The sequence below is a fragment of the Podarcis filfolensis genome (assembly GCF_964270895.1).
Source record: "Podarcis filfolensis genome assembly, chromosome: 1".
Taxonomy (NCBI): domain Eukaryota; kingdom Metazoa; phylum Chordata; class Lepidosauria; order Squamata; family Lacertidae; genus Podarcis; species Podarcis filfolensis.
In genome coordinates this window covers 67861109-67884781 of record NC_139604.1, presented here as the reverse complement: position 1 = coordinate 67884781, position 23673 = coordinate 67861109, and the positions used below count along the sequence as shown (strand labels likewise).

The 23673-nt window shown below is 42.3% G+C and overlaps 1 protein-coding gene across 6 annotated transcripts in view; it reads left to right on the top strand.

Moving 5' to 3' along the window:
- DENND2B (DENN domain containing 2B) overlaps window positions 1-23673 on the top strand; it is a 145630-nt gene that overhangs the window by 58668 nt on the left and 63289 nt on the right. For all 6 annotated transcript variants that reach the window (XM_083590792.1, XM_083590789.1, XM_083590793.1 and 3 more), the window contains one exon: window positions 6715-6819. In XM_083590792.1, coding sequence (XP_083446918.1) covers window positions 6740-6819 — 80 coding nt within the window. In that variant the 5' untranslated portion in view covers window positions 6715-6739. The remainder of the gene's footprint in view (window positions 1-6714; window positions 6820-23673) is intronic.

Below are 23673 nucleotides of genomic sequence, written 5' to 3'. Positions count from 1 at the left end.
TCTGGCCCCTGCTTATCTCAGCCGGAGTCACAGTTGCTGCTCAGGCTGGAATGGGGTCACCATAGGCTGGCCAAAGGCTCAAGGCTTTGCAAGGATTTCGTTTAAATGCTACCAAAGGCTCAGTGATGCAATTTGTCCATGGTGGTTGCTAAAGGGTACTGGTGCAGCTGCATGAACTGATTAACTTGGTAATGAATACCTGTGCTGGGTGGTGTAGCCAGATTCTTCTATCCATCCAGACAGGCCACTTTGTTCTGTTGCATGAACTGCAACCAGTCTTCCTGTGGTTGCTACTGCTGTGAGTGTGGGCTATGCCTGCATGTGCTGATTGCCACAGGATGCCTGCTTTGTGCCCCTGCCGATGTCAGTTCTGCATCCAGGGCTGGTGGTTTGTGTCTTTGCAGTGGATCTCTGATCTTTGTCTTGCTTGCAAGACACGTTTGTGTGTGGCTGACTGTTGTGCTAAGCATCTCCCTTGCCCAAACAAAAGGGATCATAGCAAACAATGAGAGGGATGCACAGGATAGGATTGCTGGGACGGAAATGATTGTTCAGTTCATTAAGTGAGGTTTGAACTATTTCCCTTTTCCCTTGTGTGAATCAGGCAGATCATTTCTGATGTTTAGTGTAGATAGATAAATGATCTAGGAAAACCCCTTGATGATTTCTGAAACAGAAAGTAAGTGGTTCTTTGGTTAAAAAAACTTGTTAACTACTCTCAAAATATAATTTGTACTGCAGAAGATAAATCAACTAAAACCAATTTGTTTGACAGCTTTAGCAATTTTCAGTCATGTTCTTTTCCCCTTTGATCTCTAATTCTTTCCAGACAGAGTGTGTCTAAAATGATTCCATTCCTTCTTCAAGTATCCAAATCTAATTTTTATTTCTCTTGTGTGGAGAGGAGTCATTTATTTATTTACTAGATTTATAGGCTATATTTTAGATATGAATTCCTAAGGCAGTTTCACAGACCTACATAGAATCATAGAATCATAGAATCATAGAGTTGGAAGAGACCACAAGGGCCATTGAGTCCAACCCCCTGCCAAGCAGGAAACACCATCAGAGCACTCCTGACATATGGTTGTCAAGCCTCTGCTTAAAGACCTCCAAAGAAGGAGACTCCACCACACTCCTTGGCAGCAAATTCCACTGTCGAACAGCTCTTACTGTCAGGAAGTTCTTCCTAATGTTTAGGTGGAATCTTCTTTCTTGTAGTTTGGATCCATTGCTCCGTGTCCGCTTCTCTGGAGCAGCAGAAAACAACCTTTCTCCCTCCTCTATGTGACATCCTTTTATATATTTGAACATGGCTATCATATCACCCCTTAACCTCCTCTTCTCCAGGCTAAACATGCCCAGCTCCCTTAGCCGTTCCTCATAAGGCATCGTTTCCAGGCCTTTGACCATTTTGGTTGCCCTCCTCTGGACACGTTCCAGTTTGTCAGTGTCCTTCTTGAACTGTGGTGCCCAGAACTGGACACAGTACTCCAGGTGAGGTCTGACCAGAGCAGAATACAGTGGCACTATTACTTCCCTTGATCTAGATGCTATACTCCTATTGATGCAGCCCAGAATTGCACTGGCTTTTTTAGCTGCCGCGTCACACTGTTGGCTCATGTCAAGTTTGTGGTCAACCAAGACTCCTAGATCCTTTTCACATGTACTGCTCTCAAGCCAGGTGTCACCCATCCTGTATTTGTGCCTCTCATTTCTTTTGCCGAAGTGCAATACTTTACATTTCTCCCTGTTAAAATTCATCTTGTTTGTTTTTGCCCAGTTCTCTAATCTGTCAAGGTCATTTTGAAGTGTGATCCTGTCCTCTGGGGTGTTAGCCAACCCTCCCAGTTTGGTGTCATCTGCAAATTTGATCAGGATGCCCTTGAGTCCATCATCCAAGTCGTTGATAAAGATGTTGAACAAGACCGGGCCCAAGACAGAACCCTGTGGCACCCCACTAGTCACTCTTCTCCAGGATGAAGAGGAACCATTGATGAGCACCCTTTGGGTTTGGTCAGTCAGCCAGTTACAAATCCACTGAGTGGTAGCATAGTCAAGACCGCATTTTACCAGCTTCTTTACAAGAATATCATGGGGCACCTTGTCAAATGCCTTGCTGAAATCAAGGTAGGCTACATCCACTGCGTTCCCTTCATCTACCAGGCTTGTAATTCTGTCAAAAAACGAGATCAGGTTAGTCTGACATGACTTATTTTTCAGAAATCCATGCTGACTATTGGTGATCACAGCATTCCTTTCTAGGTGCTCACAGACTGTTTGCTTAATGATCTGCTCCAGAATCTTCCCTGGTATTGATGTCAGACTGACTGGGCGGTAATTATTTGGGTCCTCTCTTTTCCCCTTTTTGAAAATAGGGACAACATTTGCCCTCCTCCAGTCTGCCGGGACTTCGCCTGTTCTCCAGGAATTCTCAAAGATGACTGCCAGTGGTTCTGAAATCACATCTGCCAGTTCTTTTAATACTCTTGGATGCAGTTCATCTGGCCCTGGAGACTTGAATACATCTAGACTAGCCAAGTATTCTTGTACTATCTCCTTAGTTATTCTGGGCTGTGTTTCCTCTGCTGAATCATTTGCTCCAAATTCTTCAGGTCGGGCATTGTTTTCTTTATCGGAGAAGACTGAGGCAAAGAAGGCATTGAGGAGTTCAGCCCTTTCTGTGTCCCCTGTTTGCATTTCACCATCTTCTCCTCTGAGTGACCCCACTGTTTCTTTGTTCTTCCTTTTGCTACGAACATACCCATAAAAGCCTTTTTTGTTGCTTTTAACCTCTCTAGCAAGCCTGAGTTCATTCTGTGCTTTAGCTTTTCTGACTTTGTGTCTACACGTGCTGGCTATTTGTTTGAATTCCTCTTTGGTGGTTTCCCCCCTTTTCCATTTTTTGTACACATCCTTTTTTAATCTTAACTCAGTTAAAAGTTCTTTAGATAGCCACCCTGGCTTCTTTAGGCACCTTCCATGTTTCCGTCTCATTGGTATTGCCTGAAGTTGTGCTTTTACTATCTCCCTCTTAACAAACTCCCAGCCATCATGAACTCCCTTTCCTTTTAGTATTACCGTCCATGGGATCTCACCCAGCACTTCCCTAAGTTTTATGAAGTCGGCTTTCTTAAAGTCGAGAAATTGAGTCCTAGTATGCTTGGCTGCTCCTTTCCGCTGTATAGTAAACTTCAGAAGAGCATGATCACTCGCGCCTAATGATCCTTCCACTTCTACCCCACGAACCAGGTCATCAACATTGGTTAGGACCAGATCTAAAATGGCTGTTCCTCTTGTTGCTTCTCCCACTTTCTGGACAATGAAGTTGTCTGCAAGGCCAGTGAGGAATCTGTTTGACCTTATGCTCTTGGCTGAGTTTGACATCCAACAAATATCCGGGTAATTGAAGTCCCCCATTACTACTATCTCCCTTCCTTTTGCATGCTTGGCCATCTGTTCCAGGAAGGCATCATCTATGTCCTCCATTTGGCTTGGGGATCTATAGTAAACCCCCACAATGAGGTCACTGTTATTCTTCTCTCCCTTAATTTTGACCCAAATGCTCTCACTTTGGCTTTGAGGTTCTAAATCTTGGATGTACATGATGGTACTGAAAATGGTTGGGCTTCAGGCTACATAAGTAATATTTCCATGTCCAGTTGCACAGATGGCGCATCCTTTGGGAACACTGGTGCTGCTGGAGAAGGTGCTCATGCAACTGTGTGATCTGTGTGATTGGCATGTGTCCTTGCTGTTGATGTGTCATGGAGGGCGAGTAACAGGAACCAATTTTGGGTGTAGATGACACACTGCAGTTGCGACATACTGTATGAATTAGACCTTATTTACAGATTGCAGATGCACATATGATTTCAGAATAATAATAATAATAATAATAATAATAATAATAATTTATGCCACCCATCTGACTGGGTTGCCCCAGCCACTCTGGGCGGCTTCCAACAACTAAAGCATTAAGCACAGCAAAATATCAAGCATTATATATTTCCCAATGCAGGACTGCCTTGTGATGTGTTCGGAAAGTTGTGTAGATTACCTGTTTGACACCTGATGGAAGGGCGTTCCACAGGATGGGTGCCACTACTGAGAAAGCCCTCTGCCTGGTTCCCTGTAATTTTACTTCTTGCAGTAACGAAACCGCCAGAAGGCCCTCTGAACTGGACCTCAGTGTCTGAGCTGAACAACAGGGATGGAAACACTCCTTCAGGTATACAGGGCTGAAGCTGTTTAGTGCTTTAACGGTCAGCACCAACATATTGATCCACTGACCATATGGTTGACTGGATGGTTGCAGGACCAGTGCAGGATGCTTCTTCAGTCCAAACTGGTCCTCAGCCTACACAATGAATAAGAACATTGCAAGGTCAGTGCAAGCCACATGTCATACCTGGATTTCCACTTTTGGCCTGGAGCTGTCCAAGCAAGAGAGGTACATGTCTTTTCCAGGCATATTTGTCCAACATTTTATTTTGTGTTGCTGCAGTGAACCAGGAGCATGGGCATTGCTTTGTCACACAGTGAGAAACATGAGACACATCATTGGGCTGGGGGGGGGGGAAGACAAATTTCCCTTGGATGGATGTGCCCAAAAAATCTTGTACCACATAGAAATAAAAAAACGCCTCTTTTTTGAGCTGTTGTCAGCGACATATTCTTTCTACTGTCCCTGCAGAGGCAGGTTTTCAATAATCTGTTATTCTTTGTGTCTCCTGGGAGTGCAATAGAACACTCGCCAAGTTTCAACATCATTTCGATTTTTTGTTTAAGCTGACAATCCTTTTTACTCTCAGGGACATCCCTACCTCACATTTTTAGAATGAATACACACACACATAAAAAACATATACACATCAAATGTGAATATATAGACCAGACTGTTGGGCTTGCAATGTGGGCAAGGCCTTTTTCTGGGGGTAGGGACGTGGGTGGCGCTGTGGTCTAAACCACCGAGCCTCTTGGGCTTACCCATCATTAGGTCTGCAGTTCAAATCTACACACCGGGGTGAGCTCCTGTTGCCCTGTCCCAGCTCCTGCCAACCTAGCAGCTCTAAAGCATACCAGCATGAGTAGATAAATAGGTACAGAAGGAAGGTAAACGGCGTTTCTGTGCTCTCTGGCACTTGTCATGGTGCTCTGTGTGCCAGAAGTGGTTTAGTCATGCTGGCCACATGACCTGGAAAAGCTGCCTGCGGACAAACACGAGCTCCCTCAGCCTAAAAGTGGAGATGAGTGTCGCAACCCCATAATTGAATTCAACTGGACTTAACCGTCCAGGGGTCCTTTACCTTTTCTGGGGGTACTCAAGTATACACAATACCAGCACCTTTTCCCTCCTTAAAGAAAAGCACTGAGTGAAGTGATCCATGTTTGAATCCTCACTATGCTGCAAAGCTAAGTGGGTGACTGCGGGCCTCTCACCCTCTAATCTACCTCATAGGATTGTTGTAAGCTCAAAATAGAAGCTCCTCTGAGCTCCTTGTTAGAAGAATGGGATACAAATGTTGTTACCCACTCTGAGCCCGGCTTTGGCTGGGGAGGGCAGGATATAAATAAAATTTTATTTATTTATTATTAAATAATAAAAGTTGTGTTTGAAGTAGATTTGTGGGTTTTTACTTATGGTGCTTGTATCCCTACTGCAAACGGACCATGGTTGGTAGTTAATGCTGTGTTATTTGCCATCCTTCAGAGAAGGAAGATGACATGAGGTGTGTGGTTGCTGTAAACATCTGGATTCAGTTTAATTTGAGGAATATTGCAGATCTGAGAGGATTTGGGTCAAACCTGTCAGTGGAACTTTTCATTAAGCAGGCTGTTTATTTTACATTTACTATGGGAAGCCTAAGGGTTGCATCAATAATCTGGTTCCCATGTGCTATCCACTGTAAACAAGAAAAGTATGTACAGTATCTCAAAGAGAAAGTCCCTGCCCCCATCAGCTTGTACTTTAAGAATTAGAGACAGCACAGAGGGCAAGAAGATATTTGTAAGCATAATAATCTTCAAGATATTGTGACTTTTTGAGAACAGCAAGGGGTTGTATCTTTTGGTTTAGTTAGTTGTTATTTGCAGAAGGTCTAGAAAGATAAATGCAGGTGTCCTTGGAAGACCTTGTGCTCTATCGCCAGCTTGGGGAGAGCTAGGTTTGAGAGAAGAAAATTACATATTGTACAAGTCTTTGCGTTAGGACCATAATCAACTTATCTTTGATATGTTTATGGGCAGGCTTGTACGTCTTATAAATTACGATATACTGTATCCTATCACGACATTGCACAGTCTGTGAGTTCTGCCATGGTTTCCAATGCTCATTTTAAAACTTTCGCTTTAGGACTGAGCTCTGTCATTTGTTATTACAGTTGTGACACTTTTTTTAAAAAAAATGCTATCATAATTATCCCAGTCCCAATTTAATGAGAGAAAGTGGCAAAGTAAGGACAATGGTTTCATTCTTCCAACATACTTTTCTGTAGTTTTAGTTTCTTGTCTAAACATGACTCAAATCTGAATCTTACCTGAGCTGCTGTTTGACTTTTTGCAACATTGAAAAGAGTGGTTATGTTTAGGTAACATGTTCAAAACTTTTTTTGACAGTCTTTTCCATGCACTAGAAACATTTCTCATTAAGCTGTGTTGGAAAAAGTTTCTGGTTCAATGGGTTTGCTTTGGATTTTATTTCCCCTTACCCAGGTTTCCAGGTTTATAGAGAGCAGAAATGACCATGACTGCCAACAAGATTGCCAGTGTCACCAAGAGAGCTGGAGGAAGTAAAGTGCCTCGGGATAGTCTCGATAGGTAAGTGGAAAGCAACATGTTTATGGGCTTTTGTTGCCTGATTCCAAATTGCTTCCTGCTCTCCCACCCCAACAGAAAGCAATGCTTTGACCCATAGATCTTTGAAACGTATCGTTTATAGGAGGAGGCCCATTTCTGAACCCAGAGTCTCCTGGCCCTGCTTCTCTTCCTTCCTGTTTCTCTCTCTTCACCAGGACTCTCCAAATATACAAGCAGCAATAAGAGCAGCAGCCTCCACCTTCCCCTTTCCCTTCTTTTGGGCAGGCTGGGCCTGGAAGGAGGGGACAAGTGAATGTGTGGTGGTGATGGTGGCAGGAGGGCTCCCCTTGAGGGCATCTTGTTCAAGAGCCCCTTAGCATATGGAGCCAACACTGGATCCAGGGGGTAATGTGTGTAGAAGCCTTGGCATGCAAGTCATCCTGGGTCTCCTTACTAATCACATCCTTGGCCATGTTATGTAAATATACAACTGCTAAGCTCTGACTTGGTGATCTTGCAAGCAGCAAAGCAATGGTTGTTTTTTTTTAACATCAACATGAAACTGCTGATATGGGCTGTCCAGAGAGTTGGGGTGAGTTGCCGTCAGTATACTGATGAAAACAACTCTCCCTTTTTCATCTGAACCAAGTAAGGCACCTATAAAGGCCAAATGCACTGTTTGGGTGTCTCTTGACCTGGCACTACTCCTGGATTTGCAATTGGTATATATGACCCGAAGGACTTTTATCTTCTGGCTACTTGTGGGAAAAGTTGATCTGGTCCCTGTTATACATGGCAACCTCGTGGCTGAGCATTGTGGTGTGCGTCACCTGGAGTTCCTTTGAACATTTGTGAAAATTTCAATCTATGGTAAAGTGCCATCCTGGGCCCTCTGCCCAGCTCTGACACCTGCCCATGTTTAAAAAAATCAACACCTCCCGCTTTTATTTTCTAGCTCCAAGCAACTTCTTCCATGTTTTCTTTTTTGGTGGTAGGGAAGAAGAAGGTGGTTCCTCACAAAAACATGGCGGTGGTCATATTCACTCCCTACAATGCCCTAGGATTACTTAATTCTTTGGGGCATTTGGGGCAAGTCCAAAATGACATCTGGAAATAGTTTGGAACTGGAGTGCAAAAAATTAAAAGAAAAATGAGCCCCAGCAGCTGCTTGAGTATGCTTTATGATGGTCCTGGGCCTGCAAAGTATCTTCCAGTATCTTCTGCATAAACCTGCTTGTGTGATTAGTTGTCAGATGGGGCCTTCTTCCAAGTATCCGTATCCTCTGACATTAGGTTAGTTGTCAAAAGGAACATTCTTGGTGGTGGTGCCCTAGAGAGATTCTGTTCTCCCTCCCCATCCCCCATCCCCAGCAAGCTGCTGAGCCTTGGGCTAAAGTGATTGTTCACTCAAAAATGGAATTTGAAGTCTGCTTCTGACCTCTAGTTTAAACTTAAAACTATGGCTAGTGTCCAGCTCTGTGCAGATGTGATGCTAGCTTCAGTTACTGTTGGGGAAAAAGAGATAGGGGAACTCAAAAAGTTGATGGGAGGAGGAATGAGCCCGAGGGAGACACAAACACAGTGCTGAGTGGGACTCTGATTCCCTTAACTATGTTTAAGGCTCCAGTGGAGCCAGTTCAAAATAAGGCACTGCTGTGGGATTCTGGAAAAATTCAAAGCTTCTTATAGGATGTGATTTAGCCAAAGCACGTTTAAGTCTCTCTCCTCATACTGGAACTCAGGATCACCCGTTGAAGATAATAAACAGTCAGTTCAGAGCATGTGGGATCAACTGTCCCCCGCCCCTGACAGTGTATAATTAAGATTATTGTGTATACTATGCCATCAATGTACATGGCAACACACCTTGTGTACATGTGCACATTGTCAGGGTGGACAATCTCCAAGACTTCCTAAGCGAAAGTCCAGACCTGGGAGTAAAGAAGTTCAGAACCACTATTTTCAATAGAGGTTTTTTTGGCACTAGTGTCAAAAATCTTGAAAAAACAAGTGTGTAAGTTCTACATGCCTGTCCACAAGCTCCACATCTCTTTTCTTCTCACTATGACCAACATTTATTTTTAAAGGTTTATTTCAGTAATAAATAATACATTTAAAGGCAAGCATAGGCATGAGAGTTGGCACATCACTGAGTTACAGACTCATGAGAGAAACCTTCCAATATGTCATGCTAGCAGCCTGACTCCTTCACTTCATGTAATCTACTTGGCTGACTTTCCTTTGGGAGGCCATGCCCTGAGTCATTGGGAAGATTTCTTCCTTTTTAATAAGACTTAAATCAACAGAAGCAGCACTTGAATTAATTTTCATTTAACACTTGGAGGGATTCGTTCTAAACGCATTTTGAAAAGAAAGAAACTAGTACAAAACACCCACACTGAGAAATCTAGCTACTCGTTTAATCTGGGATTTGACCAGAAGTACTGCAGACAAACAGCCTCTGGTCTGCAAGTGGCAGAATTGTGATGTTTTGACTATCAGTGTTAAAGTTCTAGTTTTCTTGCAGAAAATGGCAGTCTTGCCAATATTGCTGTCTTTTCTTTAGGAGAAATGACTGCCTCTGCCATGAATTAAGTTTGTACACATCAGTTGCCCTTTGCTAGGAAGTAACTGTGTCTTCCTCCTAGATTTGTGAATCTGAGGGGTTAACAAAAACCACAGTCCTATTACCATGGCAGAAATATCTGTATCGTGAGGCTGGATAGAAAAAGCTTGCTCTTGGGGAAATACTCTCACCAAACCAAACCAAACCAAACCAAACCAGACTATCTATCTGAATATTTTCCTGACCAAAGTCAGGAAAAATTGAGGCAAAAACTGACAAGTAACTCCAGACACCCAAACTTTATGACATATACCCATCTGCAGTTACTGGTGGTTGTAACAGTGAACCTCAGCCCAAGTTGGCTTTGTGCCTGCTTAATGCCCTAAGCAAGAGTAAATTATAGGAACCAGAAATGGAGAGTCTGTTGAAAGAAATGTAATATTAATATTAAAACTTACAGGAATTCTGTAAGTGTCATATCATATGAAAGGCATTCACTGAAACTATTCCTTATCCCTTAATAAGAAAAGCAAGCAAGGGGCAGAGGGCAGCATTAGATTCAAAAGTAGATAAAAAGGAGGGAAACAGCAGCAATTTATCAGTAGAAGCATATAAATAAGGCCTTTGGCACTGAAAAGGCAAAATACTCAGTGCCATGTGTGCCCCCTTGGGGAGAAAATTGTACCATTTGGGTAACACCTCTGAGCAAGTCCTTTCCACTGGTCACCATTGACTTTGCCAGGTACTGGTGAGGCCACCAGAAAAAGACATGTCACAATCCCAGACCATACTGTATAGGACTTCAAAGGTTAAAACCAGCATTTTGAATTGTGCTTGGAGATGAACTAGTATCTAGTACAACTATTTTAAGAATTGGGCTATGTACACACCATGCATTTAATGCATGTAACTTTCCTCAAAGAATCCTGGGAACTGAACTTTACCCTTCACAGATTTACATTTCCCAGTACCTTTAATAAACTACAGTTCCCAGGATTCTTTGGGGAAAGTCGTGTGCTTTAAATGTATGGTGGCCTTGGTGTGATATGTTCCCATTCTTTCTGGGTGGGTGGGTGGTAGAGTGGCCTGAGGGAGAGAGAGAAAGGCAACCAAGAGAGGGTGGTACCTACAGTCCCTCAAAATTCAAGATGTGACCATGGACCCCAAAAAGATTTGTCTAATCTGGAGGGCATCAGAACGTAGATAACAGAGGCCGGGCTACGTCTGGTTGTTGCACTGAAAGAAACTGAGAGGAAGAAGTGGGGTATTTATAACAGAAAGAGACAGTAGTGGCTGGTGTGGAGGGGCAGAGCCATGGAACCGCCAAGACATCAATGCAGTTTACCTGGATGGCACTGGGGCAGGGCAAAGCAGAAGCAAACCCACAACTGTGCTGAGTCTCTGGTGGCAGCACTGCATTGACTCTCCCAATGCTTCCACACACCCCTGACCTCGCTGCTGCCCCAGTGCTGTCTAGGTAAGCTGCAGCAATGCTAGTACTGAGAGGGCAGCTCAGCAGCTCTGATCTACCATACCGAATGCCACAGGACGGAGATGAAGGTTAGCCAGTCAGCTGCTCATAGGCAGGCCCAAGAAGAGAAAGTAATTGCATTCATTAGGCTACCCTAGAAGCTTCACTGCTGCTGCAGTGCAACTTTGGTCACATGCAGGAGATTCCAGCCTCACCGCTCAGAATTAAAGACCAGTCACAGCTAGCTTAACCTGAGAAACATGCACCTGACCTTGGGTGCGAGCATAAATAAAGTGGTATACTTGCATCGAGGGTGTGTGAGCAACTACTGCAGGACCATTTGAAGCGCCTTTGAAAAGTCCCTTTTGAAACAGAAAGAGCCAGCAGCATTCATATTTCTTCCTGTCTAAACAGTTCACTTTTGGCCTTCAAATTAAATGAGATCATGTTTGGAATCATACTACAAAACAGAATAAATGTTGATGGCAGAAAGCCTGATGTCCTTTTAAAGAATTTGTTTTTCTTGCCTTTAGTATGTTTGAAAGGAGGACACTGGTGTCCATTAATACTTAGATCTTCTTCAGAGATATCTTTGTCTGGTGGAGTTGCATCATTCCTTTCGAGCCTTGTGTCAGGATCCCCACAGTGCAGAAAATGACTAGAAATAACAGCTTAATAGAAGCTATGGGGCACATGGTCTTGCTGTTGTGTAGTGGTTAAGAGTCAGTGTGGTGTAGTGGTTAAGAGCAGTGGACTTGTAATCTGGTGAACCGGGTTCATGTACCCGCTCCTCCACATGCAGCTGCTGGGTGACCTTGGGCTAGTCACACTTCTTAGAAGTCTCTCAGCCTCACTCTGCTCACAGAGTGTTTGTTGTGGGGGAGGAAGGGAAAGGAAATTGTTAGCCACTTTGAGACTCCTTAGGGATATCAAATCCAAACTCCTCCACCTCCTCCTCCTCCTCCTCCTCCTCCTCCTCCTCCTCCTCCTCCTCCTCCTCTTCTTCTTCTTCTTCTTCTTCTTCTTCTTCTTCTTCTTCTTCTTCTTCTTCTGTTGTATGTAGGGTCCACTCTGATTACTGCTTCTCCTACGCTGTGAGTCCAGAGTTTTCGCAAGAAGTCATGCCATTTAGTGTAATAATAAAGTGTAATAATAAAACAAAAATCAAACCAATAAAGGTAGTGATTTAAACTTGGTGCAGCATATGATCTGGTATGTTTGAATAAGATAATAGACCTTAGCACTTTGCCCTGCATGACATGCTGAGGACTGCATGGTGGAACCATAATTATTATATTATTTCCTGCTTTGTAGCTAAATCTAGTCTCCAGGGTGGCTTACATTTAAAAATGGTCACAAGATGCAATATCTTTATGTATGATGAGAGGAGCAGAAATGTGGAAGGTATTTGAAGCTCACTGTTCTAGCTTCATGTTTTCTTTCTTTCTTTGACCTAGTTGACACATAGCACTAAGCCATGGCTTGTTTAAAAAACCATGAGTTGTCCCACAGATAATCAAGCAATCTGTGCCTTGTTTTTCCAAATGTTTGTTTTGCATCTGCTTTTGCCTCATGCCTTTGTAGTTTGGTGAGCTTCTGGGATCGGGTGATCAAGCAAACTATGGTTAGGGGAGGTTGTAAGGTTCATAACACAAAGCCACAGTTAAAATAGGGTTCATAACCCAGCAACAAACTGTGGCTTAACATCTTGCTTTGTTGGCAGTAAACAAACCATAGTTCAACTATTGTTTTTTTTTTTTATTAAATATTTATTGGTATTTTCGAAAAACACACAACAAACAAAAACAAAAAATAAACAAAATAAAAACAACACAAAAAAGCATATTCGAAACTAAACAGAAAAATAGAGAAAACACGTACAGTTTCTGATACTTATTTTCCTCAACCTTGTTTCTCAGACCTCCTCACACCTCCCCTTCTTGTATTCCAATTTAAATTGTCAATTCAGCAAGTCCTTAACTTATTTCTTCACCTTGACTTAAACATTTATTCTAACATACTGTTATTTTACTTTACTTCTTTTTTCCATTTCCTCAATTTATTTTTAACAGCCTTATTTTCACTTAATTTAAAAAAAAAAAGAGAGAGAGAGAAAAAAAAACCAATTTCACCTTATTAAAATTACACATCAATACTTATACCTCATTAATTTATTCTTAAACCTTTTTCCTAAAGTCGACCAAAATTTCCCTTCCACGGTTTACCCAATTTCCTTACCACTAACAAAATATAAAACAAAGCAATACAAATTATCCTTATGTACCCTTTGGATTCCCAACCTCCACCCACCCTTCTCCCGGTTCCAGTCCCCAACCAATATCCATCAGTCTTTATATTATTTATTTAGCCTGGAGATCTCAGGTCCGAGGCCCTTATGTCTCTCTCAGTTCCTTTTTGCCGGTCTCTTTGATAGACCTTGATGTTAAGCCCCAGGTCTCGGAGGGGCTCCGGCCCAACAGAATCGGTGTTGCTTCTAGCCAGTCCTCCATACTTAAAAGCAAAAGCAAAGCCTATGGGGTATTCCAACTCTTGTTTCAAATTTCCTTCAAATCCAAATGTCCCCACAGCTCCAGCTTCCACCTTCAACAAATTTATAATCCTCAGGTCTTCAGATCTCCTCAAAAGAGGATCTCTCCATTTTCCAAACTCCCAATCAAACCAGGCTTTCCGCATCCAGTTTTTATTGTCCTTTTTTATCATCATGTCAGGCCTCATATTGTAGCTCTCCTTTGACTCCTGCAAACCTCCATCTCCTCCTTCGTTTTCTTCAAAAAGAACATATTGCTCCATCGTGTCTACGCTTTCGGTTTCATTTATTTGTTCAGTTGAATAGGCTTCCTGTTTCAAATCCTTATCAGACTCCAAGCTGTTGTTTACTGTCCAGTGTAATAGCGATACCTCTGTAGACAAAGCATCGTACTCATCTTGTAAGTTTCCCAAGAGAACAAGTGCTCTGTCCAATTCTGCTTGGAATTTAGACACTCCAGCCATTTTTGTAATGTAGTATCCTTGTTACCCCTCTAGGGGGATTTAATTCCTTGATCTTCCTTTCAGCTCAAAAACCAAAAGTCCAGTTATTTTGTATCAACCTTATTTTCAACAAGTTATCCCGAATAAACCAGCAAAAACAGCAGAAACAATGTTCTCTTTTTCCAGCTGACAACTAGCTGACTAGCAGCTCACTTGACAGCTGTCAAAATCTTCCATGCAACAGGCTTTCTCATCGGACGTTCCCGGGTCTAGGGGGGGGTGTAGTTTCAGCTCCCAAAATTCTTTTTATCCTCCAGAATATCTTCTTATAATGTCCAGACCGTGAGGTCAGGATCTTTTGTTAAAAAAAGCAAGAAACAGATTCTCTCGACCTTAGCTGCCCAGTCCTTTGCTTTAAGTTGTTTACAAAGAGGGGGGGGGGTGGACTTCCTTTTTAGCCCCTTCCCGCTCGTTCCAAATCCAAGATAAAAAAATTTTTAAAGTTCCAATCTCCGTATTACTCACGGGTTGATGTTTTAGAATCCAATCAATCTTAGAAGAAGTTGGCGCTCTCTGTCAATGGCTTGCGGCTTCACTCCGTAGACGAGGGAGTACTCTCAGCACCACGCCTTACCCTGCCTCCGTTCCGAAGCCTTTAAAAAGGCTCCGTCGCGGATTGGGGGGGCGCAAATGGTGCCCGCCGAGTCTCTGTGTTCACAGGCATCCGCGCCTGTGATTTTAAGGGTCCCCGCTTCGCCGCAGCGGCCAGACCCAGACGCTACGGAGCCGATTCCCTCCGGAGCTCGGAGGGAATCCGCCATTAAACAATGGCACCAACCCAACTATTGAGCAGGGTTCACATATAACTCTTAAGACAGTGGTCAGCAAACTTTTGCAGGAGGGGCCCAGTCCACTGTCCCTCAGACCTTGTGATGAATCAAAAGCCACAAAGGGAGGAAAGGAGATTATTACTTCAGTTTTGACACTTAAAATGTAGCACACACTTTTACAGATAGCCAGAAGCTTACTGGTTCTGCTCGAACAGCATGAAATCTAGATCAAGAAACCCTATCATTGGGTTGGCTGTATATATGTCAAGAGATCAACTTTTCATACTTTTATTTCACCATGCCCAAATGGTGTAGTGCCTGCATATATAGTTTCCTGAAAAGCAGTAGCAGAAAAACCAAAATATTGAGGAAATACATTGAAAAGCATCCAAATGCAGAACCAATAACCCAATCTGGAGTCAATAACACATTATGCTGCTGCTTGCCCCTCCCTCCCTCCCTCCTCCTCCTCCTCCTCACCCCATTAATAATCACAGTCTTCTGTTACAAATACTAGTAGGACTTGTAGGTTTTTGGCCAGACATTATGACCCAAAATTAATAGAAAAATGCATGTTTGTCATATTTTGGGATGAGTGACAAAAAAGGTTTATTATTTTAACAAAGATCTTGATCGTTCAAAAATTGGCTGTAGAGTTGAACAAAATAGTTGGTTTTAAAGAGATGTGCTGAAAGTAGGCAGTATGCCAATTTGTGCTAGTTTTTTTTTTTTATTAAAAAAACCCCATTCAGCTAAAATAGGGGTTCACCAACCTCTTTGGGCTCATGGGCTCATTTGAAAACTGGAGAGACTGTCATGAACACCACATGCGTGCACGGCAGCTAAGCACATGCAAGCATGCTGACTTTGCAGGGGAAAGTGTGATCTTCACTGAGAGAGAAGCTTGGGAGAAAAGCATTAGCCTGCCCTCCTCAGCTACATCCTTCCAAGCCTAACTACAACTGGCAATTAATGGTGCGTATGTGCGTGTCACAGCTGGGAAGGGGAGGGTTAACCCTTACCCTCCCCTGTTGTAGCACCCACCCTCCATTGTATTGCACTTCAAAGAAGATAGCTATTGGCTACAAGAGAAGGCCCCTTTCAATTCTAATTTTAGCAGGCGTTCCAGAGAAGGCCTCTGTGGCATCAAGTGTCCTTCTGGGTACTGTGTTAGTGATCTGTGAACTAGAATTCATATGCAAATAGGATGCATATAGACATACAAAAACAAGAGCCAGCACACTTCTCCCTCTTTTCGTCCCACTTTTGTTGTGCTGTAGCTCTTCTGCATTGCAGAACAACTAAAAAAAGCAGAACAAACCCATCACTATTGCACCATTATTATGTCAATAATATGTTGAAGATTACACCCCCAATAAAATACAATTCTGCAAGGGCACTGTGTGCCATAGCAGTCAACTTTTCCCTTTTTAAAAGGGAAATTCCCTTATTCCGAATAGGATTTCCCTTAAAAAAAGGGAAAAGTTGACAGCTATGCTGTGTGCTTCCCGAGACTGTTAAACAGTTTGATGTACATCTGTGCATTTCAGTGGGTGTCAGAAGAATAAGCCCATACCTGTAATTGGGCACCCATGCTCAGGAGAAGGTTTGAGTGATCTTAGTTCTAGTCACCTATATGGAAGATTACAGCCTGCATCTTCTTGATGATGTTGTGGACAGGGATCACACATTACTCATGAAAACCAATGAGGGGGAAAAGGTTTGAGATAAAAAATTGAGTTAGGAAGGTTCAAATATCATTGAACCTGGGAGGCAAATATCATTCCATTTCAAATACACCATAGTAAAACCACATGTATGTTTCATATTGAATAGCTTCATTGATGTACAGGCAAATATTCCATTTCAAATAAAGGTAAAGGTAAAGGGTCCAGTCGCGGATGACTCTGGGGTTGCGGTGCTCATCTCTCTTTACTGGCCGAGGGAGCTGATGTGGCCAGCATGACTAAGCTGCTTCTGGCAAACCAGAGCAGCGCACGTTTACCTTCCCACCGGAGTGGTACCTATTTATCTACTTGCACTTTGACGTGCTTTCAGACTGCTAGGTTGGCAGGAGCAGGGACCGAGCAATGGGAGCTCACCCCGTCGCAGGGATTCGAACCGCTGACCTTCTCCATCAGCAAGTCCTAGGCTCTGTGGTTTAACTCAAAGTGCCACCCGCGTCCCATGAAAAGCAATGAGGGGGAAGAGGTTTGAGATAAAATATTGAGTTAGGAAGGTTCAAATATCATTGAACCTGGGAGGCAAATATCATTCCATTTCAAATACACCATAGTAAAACCACACGTATGTTTCATATTGAATAGCTTCATTGATGTACAGGTGACTCTCAACTTGTGTGGGGTTTATGTTCCAGGGAAAACATGCTAAGCCAGTCACGTATACATTGGGTTCAATGATGGGTGGAATTTCTTTTTTAGCGGATGTCCGCCCCCCTTTTTAAATTATTTTTTTTGCCAAGCAGGTAAAGCTGAATGCTCACAAGTTAAATGTTTGTAAGATACTAGTTACCTGTCTTGTAAGCAAGCTTTCCTTCCTTCCTTCCTTCCTTCCTTCCTTCCTTCCTTCCTTCCTTTCTTTTTACTAGAAGACTCATTTACTGACAAAAGAGACTTGAGTAATTGCTTCATACTTTCTGAGATAAGGTTTTGAGCACAACCCTGCCACTGCTTTGTCATAACTATCTGTAACCTATACTGACTGGCTTCCAAGACACTGACTGGCTTGGAAACAAATGAGAAGTAGCAGAAGACAGGAGAGAAACCTGTTTGACTACTGCCACTAGCCTCACCCGCCCCCACCCCCCGGCAATTTCTTAGCCACTTCCTTTCCAGAAGCAAAAACAAATTTGTGAGGATAATCTGGTCATGTTCTGCGCAGAGGGAAACATGAGGAGGCAGGCACAGGAAATAGCTATTGCATCATTCATTATTTTATGTGGTTAGTTTTCTCCCTCAAGCTGGTCTACCATGACTTGACTCATAACATGGAGGAGACTTTCCTGGAGAATCAGCTGTTCTTTGGTAAAGAAGATGAGGGCAGATGGAGATGACTAACTCTCCTCTTTCGTCATCAGCATTCACAGGTACAACAGGAGCCAGGCCCTTCTTTGCTTCCATTTGCATGAAGGTTGTCTGGGGGTTTTTTGTATGTGTTTCTTTTTTAAATGCAGGCAGAAAAAGAAGTGTCTCTACTAGAAAAATGAGTTGTTTCCTTAGGTATTCACAAAACTTAGCAAAGATAATCAAATCAGTTTAGGCTGAATTAGGTATTATGAGCATAGCTGTCAAGTGTCCCTTATTTGAAGGGACAGTCCCTTATTCCAGCGCCATGTCCCGCTGCTGTCCCTTATTGATGGATGTCCCTTAAATGATGTCCCTTACATTTCAAAGGAAGCAGCTCCTCTCCCTCCCTCCCTGCCGGCCAGGGAGGAGGGAGGCTCCAACTGTGTTGCTTGGCTGTGTTGCTCACCCAATAAGAAGTGTAAGAATGACTGGGCGGTGGAGCTTGCATGCCTTGTGTGTGGCTAGTTAATGCAAGCTGAGGGGGGTTTTGAATGCTGGACGCCATTTTGTTGCACGTGCTGCTGCAAACTTTGCAGTGCAAAGCCAGGCCAGGGAGCCATCTTAAGTTGAGGCTGCATAGGCCTTGTGGTGCATGTGATTCAGATTCTATTCAGTTGAACCTCTGGTTACAAAGTTGGTTGGACAGTGTTCTCAAAGCTACCAGCATGAGTTTGACCAGACTGCAGGAGGACAGGAAGACTGGAGTGCCTGGAACAGGTGAGGCTGTAGCTCCCTTATTTTGGCTGCTGGTCCCTTGTTTTCAAATCTGTAAGTTGACAGCTATGATTATGAGAGCCATGTGGCTACCACTGAAACCAGAAGCCTCATTTCTCATTCTCCAACCTCTTCTAATGTCTGATTCAAGTTTTGTGACGTAATGTCTCTTTTTGTCTGACCATTTCCTAACTGTTATTTCTGGATTGTACTGCTCAGTAACTTGATATTAGTGGATTAATTTTGTCTTACTATATTGGTTTCCTGTTTTAAATTGCTTCATTATTTTTTATATTAAGTGATAAGTTGGTAGGTAGGTAATGTCAGTGTGCTAAGTTTTCCTACCTTCATAAGTAGCAGCAGCCAATGCAGTGGGGTTTGGATGGGAAAACCTCAAGCATGTTGATATCGCATCTTGCATTTTTAGATTCACTAGACATTATGAAAGAGGAGGAGGAAGAAATGTGATGTTGCTATCTTGATGGAAACCACATGGCTCCTGCGATGGCTAGTTCCAGCTTGTCATGGAGTTAAGAAAAGTGATCACTTCAATAATCACCATGTTGGCCTCATATTTGAATGTATAAAACTCCTTTACAGCAGTTGATTCTGATCTGTTCAGCTTAAAATATAGGCTGTCTCTATATTCCTGAAAGTTATGTTCAGCTTTACCATAACATTTCCATAGAGGCCTTTTCAAATGAAATGCCAGAATTCTTTTTTTTTTTAAGTTGGCATTCCCCAGTTATCATTAATATCCATTCTTTTCCTTTAAGCATTGAAAGGATTAAATTTGATAGAATTTGAAATTTGAAAACTATCAAGGGCATGTTTAACCTGATATTTAACATGAATTTGGACAATTTTGAGCAAAACTCAGGGGTGGTTCATAAATTACACAGAAGCAGAGAAATAGAGTAAGCTTTCAACTTCTGCTGCAATTGCAGAGATTTGTGGGCCCCAGTGAACCCCCAGGACTCATGGAATATTCTGCAGGTGAGATCAGAGTCCAATTTCAAGCACTGCAGTAAAAGTGTGGAAAAGAAAAGTGCAAGTGATTCTTTCTTCAATTTATGCCCACTTCTGTGTAATATATGAGCCAGTATGTTAGCATAACTAGACAGTTCTGGGTATGCTACAACTACCCCTAACTTCTGATAACTGTGCCATTGTCAGAAGTGGTTAGTCCACAATGCTTGTAGTACTCCAGCCTGACTTGCAGTCAGTTGGCATCCGTCTGTCTCAGGAGACACTGCAGGGATATGCCTTTGAGGGAGAGTTCAAACTGCTGGAAGGTACAGAGCCTGCTGTGGCTGTAGAGACCGATACCAAAGTGACATGTTTTGTTGTAGCTGGGGCAGCAGATGAAAGTGTCCAGTTGTGCTGCTGCAGATGCACTTTGGCATTTCTTCTCTCTGCAGAAGTCATTTCTCCTCTGGTCACTGCTATGGATACATTGACTGCCTGTCTCCAGGCACTGCGGTCATCTGCAAGGGATTCCCATAGGGCAGGGTTGAATTGTCAGGTGTAGTTGGTCCACAATGCTTGTAGTATAGTACTCCAGCCAGATTTGCAATAGTGGAATAGACATATGTTGTTGCCTGGCCTGCTTCTGCTTTGCTTAAGAATGTGTTCTATGGGATATGTATTTTGAGTTTTAAAGGTTTCTTCTTCTCCTGCTGTTGGCCTATGTTCTCTGGGGAGCCCATAACTGAGGTCAACTTTTGGTCTTCATCTCATTACTCTAAACCTACTGCACAATGTTCTATTTTTGGTTCTCTTAAATGATGGTTTTTTTCTTTGGTTTGTTTGTAGAAGGCAAGATCCTCTGTATTTTAAGATGCTTGGCAGGCTGTACAACTAAATGTTTCTGCTAGCATTTATCCTTAAAATTATTAGCACACTTTATTGTTTCCCCATTACTGCTAGTACACATTTTCTGTTACTGGAGTCTCCTTGACAGCCATATTGCAGAGGCTTTTGTATATAAGGGAACTACATCAGTCTTCTTCCTATTATAGCACTTGGAAGACCACTCAGAAGGACCCCAAGAACTCTGGGCAAAATCTATCAAAGACATCTTCTGAACTCAAGCTAGGACCTCTGAGCTGAATTCACACATGCATTGAGAAGCACAAGTAGTTGTTATGCAGGCCTGCTAGTCCACTCTATGTTTTGTTATAACTACAGCATCCTCAGCAACATGTCATGACTGAAGGGGGCATGTAGAGTGGCGTTAGGAGAATTACTTTGACAAGAACAGCCTTCTCCATGTGGACTACTAACTCCTGCCATCCACAGCACTATAGCTAATAGTCATGGATGAAGGTATTGGGCTGTGGAAGGCTTGTCTAGAACCAGGCATGTGTGGAGGGATGCCTGTTCTACTTACCTGATGCTAAGCCAGTTGGGTTAGCAAAGTGAAAACTTCTAAGGAATTTGGTGTTTTTCCAGACTCCAGGGTGACTTCTCCTGAGCAGGTATCAGCTAGAAAATCTGCCAGATCTAGCTTCAGCTTTGGCTGGGCAACAGCTAGAATTCATTTTGTTTGCCTGCTTACTACACCTGGGGAGGGCTTCATCCTCTCTCCCTGCTGCTTGTGTTTCCTGTACCCCACACTTCTAGTTATTTGGCTGCTTATGACTTAGCATCACAACAGGTAGACATGTGAAGCATATATTTTTGGTGTCTTCTCTCTCCACACCTTGCCATCCCACTTTCCAAGCAAGAAAACTCACAGCTACTTATAATGGCTTGGTGACAAATACCAGCCCTGTATAGCATCGACTGGGTAGCTGCCTAGTGCGGATGCCTCTCTCTGTACTGTCTTTGTTTGGAAATAGGGAACATGTGAACAGCTCTTCTCTTTGTCTGTTCACAGCTGGTGAACAGAGTAGGACACATCACCCTGCTGTACATTCTTGACATTCGAAGAAATTTTTCCTCAGTACATTCCCTGCATCCTCCCCCTCCTCCATCTGTATTCATTCTCTACACATTTGAATCCCACACAGCCCTTGCAAAACATTAATATTATTATTATTGATTCAAGTCTTTTCCTTTGCCTGTTTTTCAGGTGTAAACAATTGGGCTCTTGCTTTTATTGATGTATATATATATATTGATTCATATATATGGAATGTTAGTTTCTCAAATTAACCACTTCATTTTCTTCCTAACAATGACAACAATTTTGTTTGTAAAGAGTTGTGGCATTTGCTAAAAGGATCCTTTCTCATCCTGGGAATGAAAGAGATTTGTATGGGACAATTACTAGCTTGGAGATTAAAGCAGTGTGGGAAATACTGTATTGGACTTTGGAGTTAAAGAAAAGAGTGGAAGTTAACAAAAAGTTCAAGAGCAAGCTGGAAAGGTATTTTTTCATGAGCCACAGAATAGGGGTAAGTGAAGCAATACTGTTTTGTGATGAACCTGGACCAGGCTTATGCTGTAGAGTTAAACTTTTCTTAAACCATGCAAATTTGCATAATAGAACTGGACTAATAATAATAATAATAATAATAATAATAATAATAATAACAACAACAAATTTTATTTATATCCCGCCCTCCCCAGCCGAAGCCGGGCTCAGGGCGGCTAACAACAATCAAATAATCAAACAATCAAATAATCCAACATTTTAAAAGGGGAAAGCACTTCCTTGTACGTGTCCATTGTTTAAGAGTTCTTTGAGAGAACAAAGTTAAGCTTTGAGCTGTTGTTTTTCTTTGGTGTCTGCTGAAAAGGTGATGTTGAGACAGAATCAGATGATTCAGTGTTGAAATCTATGTCTAGCCACAATACTGTTATAAAGTCATTTTGCTATTTCAGCACTACTACTTTCAACTACCTGTGACTGTCCTTCAAGTTTATTGCAATTGCACAGTGAGTGAGAGGGTTGTTGTTGTTTTTTACACTTTTATTCACTAATTTTCATGCCTGCTAGGTTTTCAGATTCTCATTGTATATAACACTTTAAACAGATTTTAATAAACCAAATGTGATGGTAAAGCCTAATGTTCAGAATCAGGATACTACATTAATAAGGTGCTTTCGTTTCTTTTGAGCCAATGTATATTTTTCTCTCCTTACCAGGAAAGAAATCACAAAATAACAGTACTTGCAATGACAACAACAATAATTCAGAACTGATAGCCAGAAATAGTCTCTTTTGGTAAATAGAAACCATTTTAATACAATCTGTGGGTTTACTCCTTTCTATTGTGTTATCTAACTTTTAAAGTTGTGGCTGCAATTAGGTGAGTAATATGGGTTTTCTAGGACTTGTTTTATTGTTTTGGAAGGCTGTGTGCCTAGAGGTTGGGATCACACTCTCCTACCATGTTGAGCAAATAGGGCTTTGTTGGCTAGAAATCAATCTTTTTCTGATGCTTACAGGACAAAGGATGGGATCTTGATTTACCTTTCTCAGAGTCTTGCACAAAATCCTTTTACCTCTTGATCATCTTAGTAATTGTGTTCACAAACCTAGGTAGATGTAGGTTTATCTCTATACAAAGGCTACAGGAAATTGACTAGAATAAAAGGTTAACTGCACCTTTATTTTTAATCTACTCTAATATGTCTAACAAATGACCACAGTCTGACTTGCTTCTGAGAAAATATGTTTAGGACTGTGCAGGCTGTCTCTATTTTGCTGTCTCAGTTGCATGCCTTCAAATTCAGGTTCTACAATGGAAGTGGATTTGGTGTTCTTGTGCAACAAACCCTCTTTCTATGCCCACCTCCATCTTGTTAATTCCTTTTGGTAGTGCATGTGTGTTTCACAGGTGGTTCTCAAACACATGTACTTGGTAAAACCCGCTTGCAAAATTTATTACTGTGTACACACTTCTGCTTATTCTGCATCCTGTGCACTCCCAACTGCTGGCTTTGGAAGGGTTGTAAACACAACATCCATATCTATCCTATATCTATCCTGTCATTTCTTAGGGAATACTGCATTTTGATGCATTCTTCCCCAAATCAGCTTCGATCTAAACTGAGAATAATAATGGCAAAGCTGCAGTTTAAGCCAGCAATGTGTACACAGCCTGATAAAGCAAAACCATGGATCATTGTACATATTGGTGTTTTAAATTACTTACCTGCAGCTCTGAAGTGAAGAGGAAAAAGTAGAAAAAAATGCTGAACACACAGAAAAAAGAAAAAGCCCAGTGAACTGATAGAAGGTTCTTGACAGTGCCTTAGGCGGTC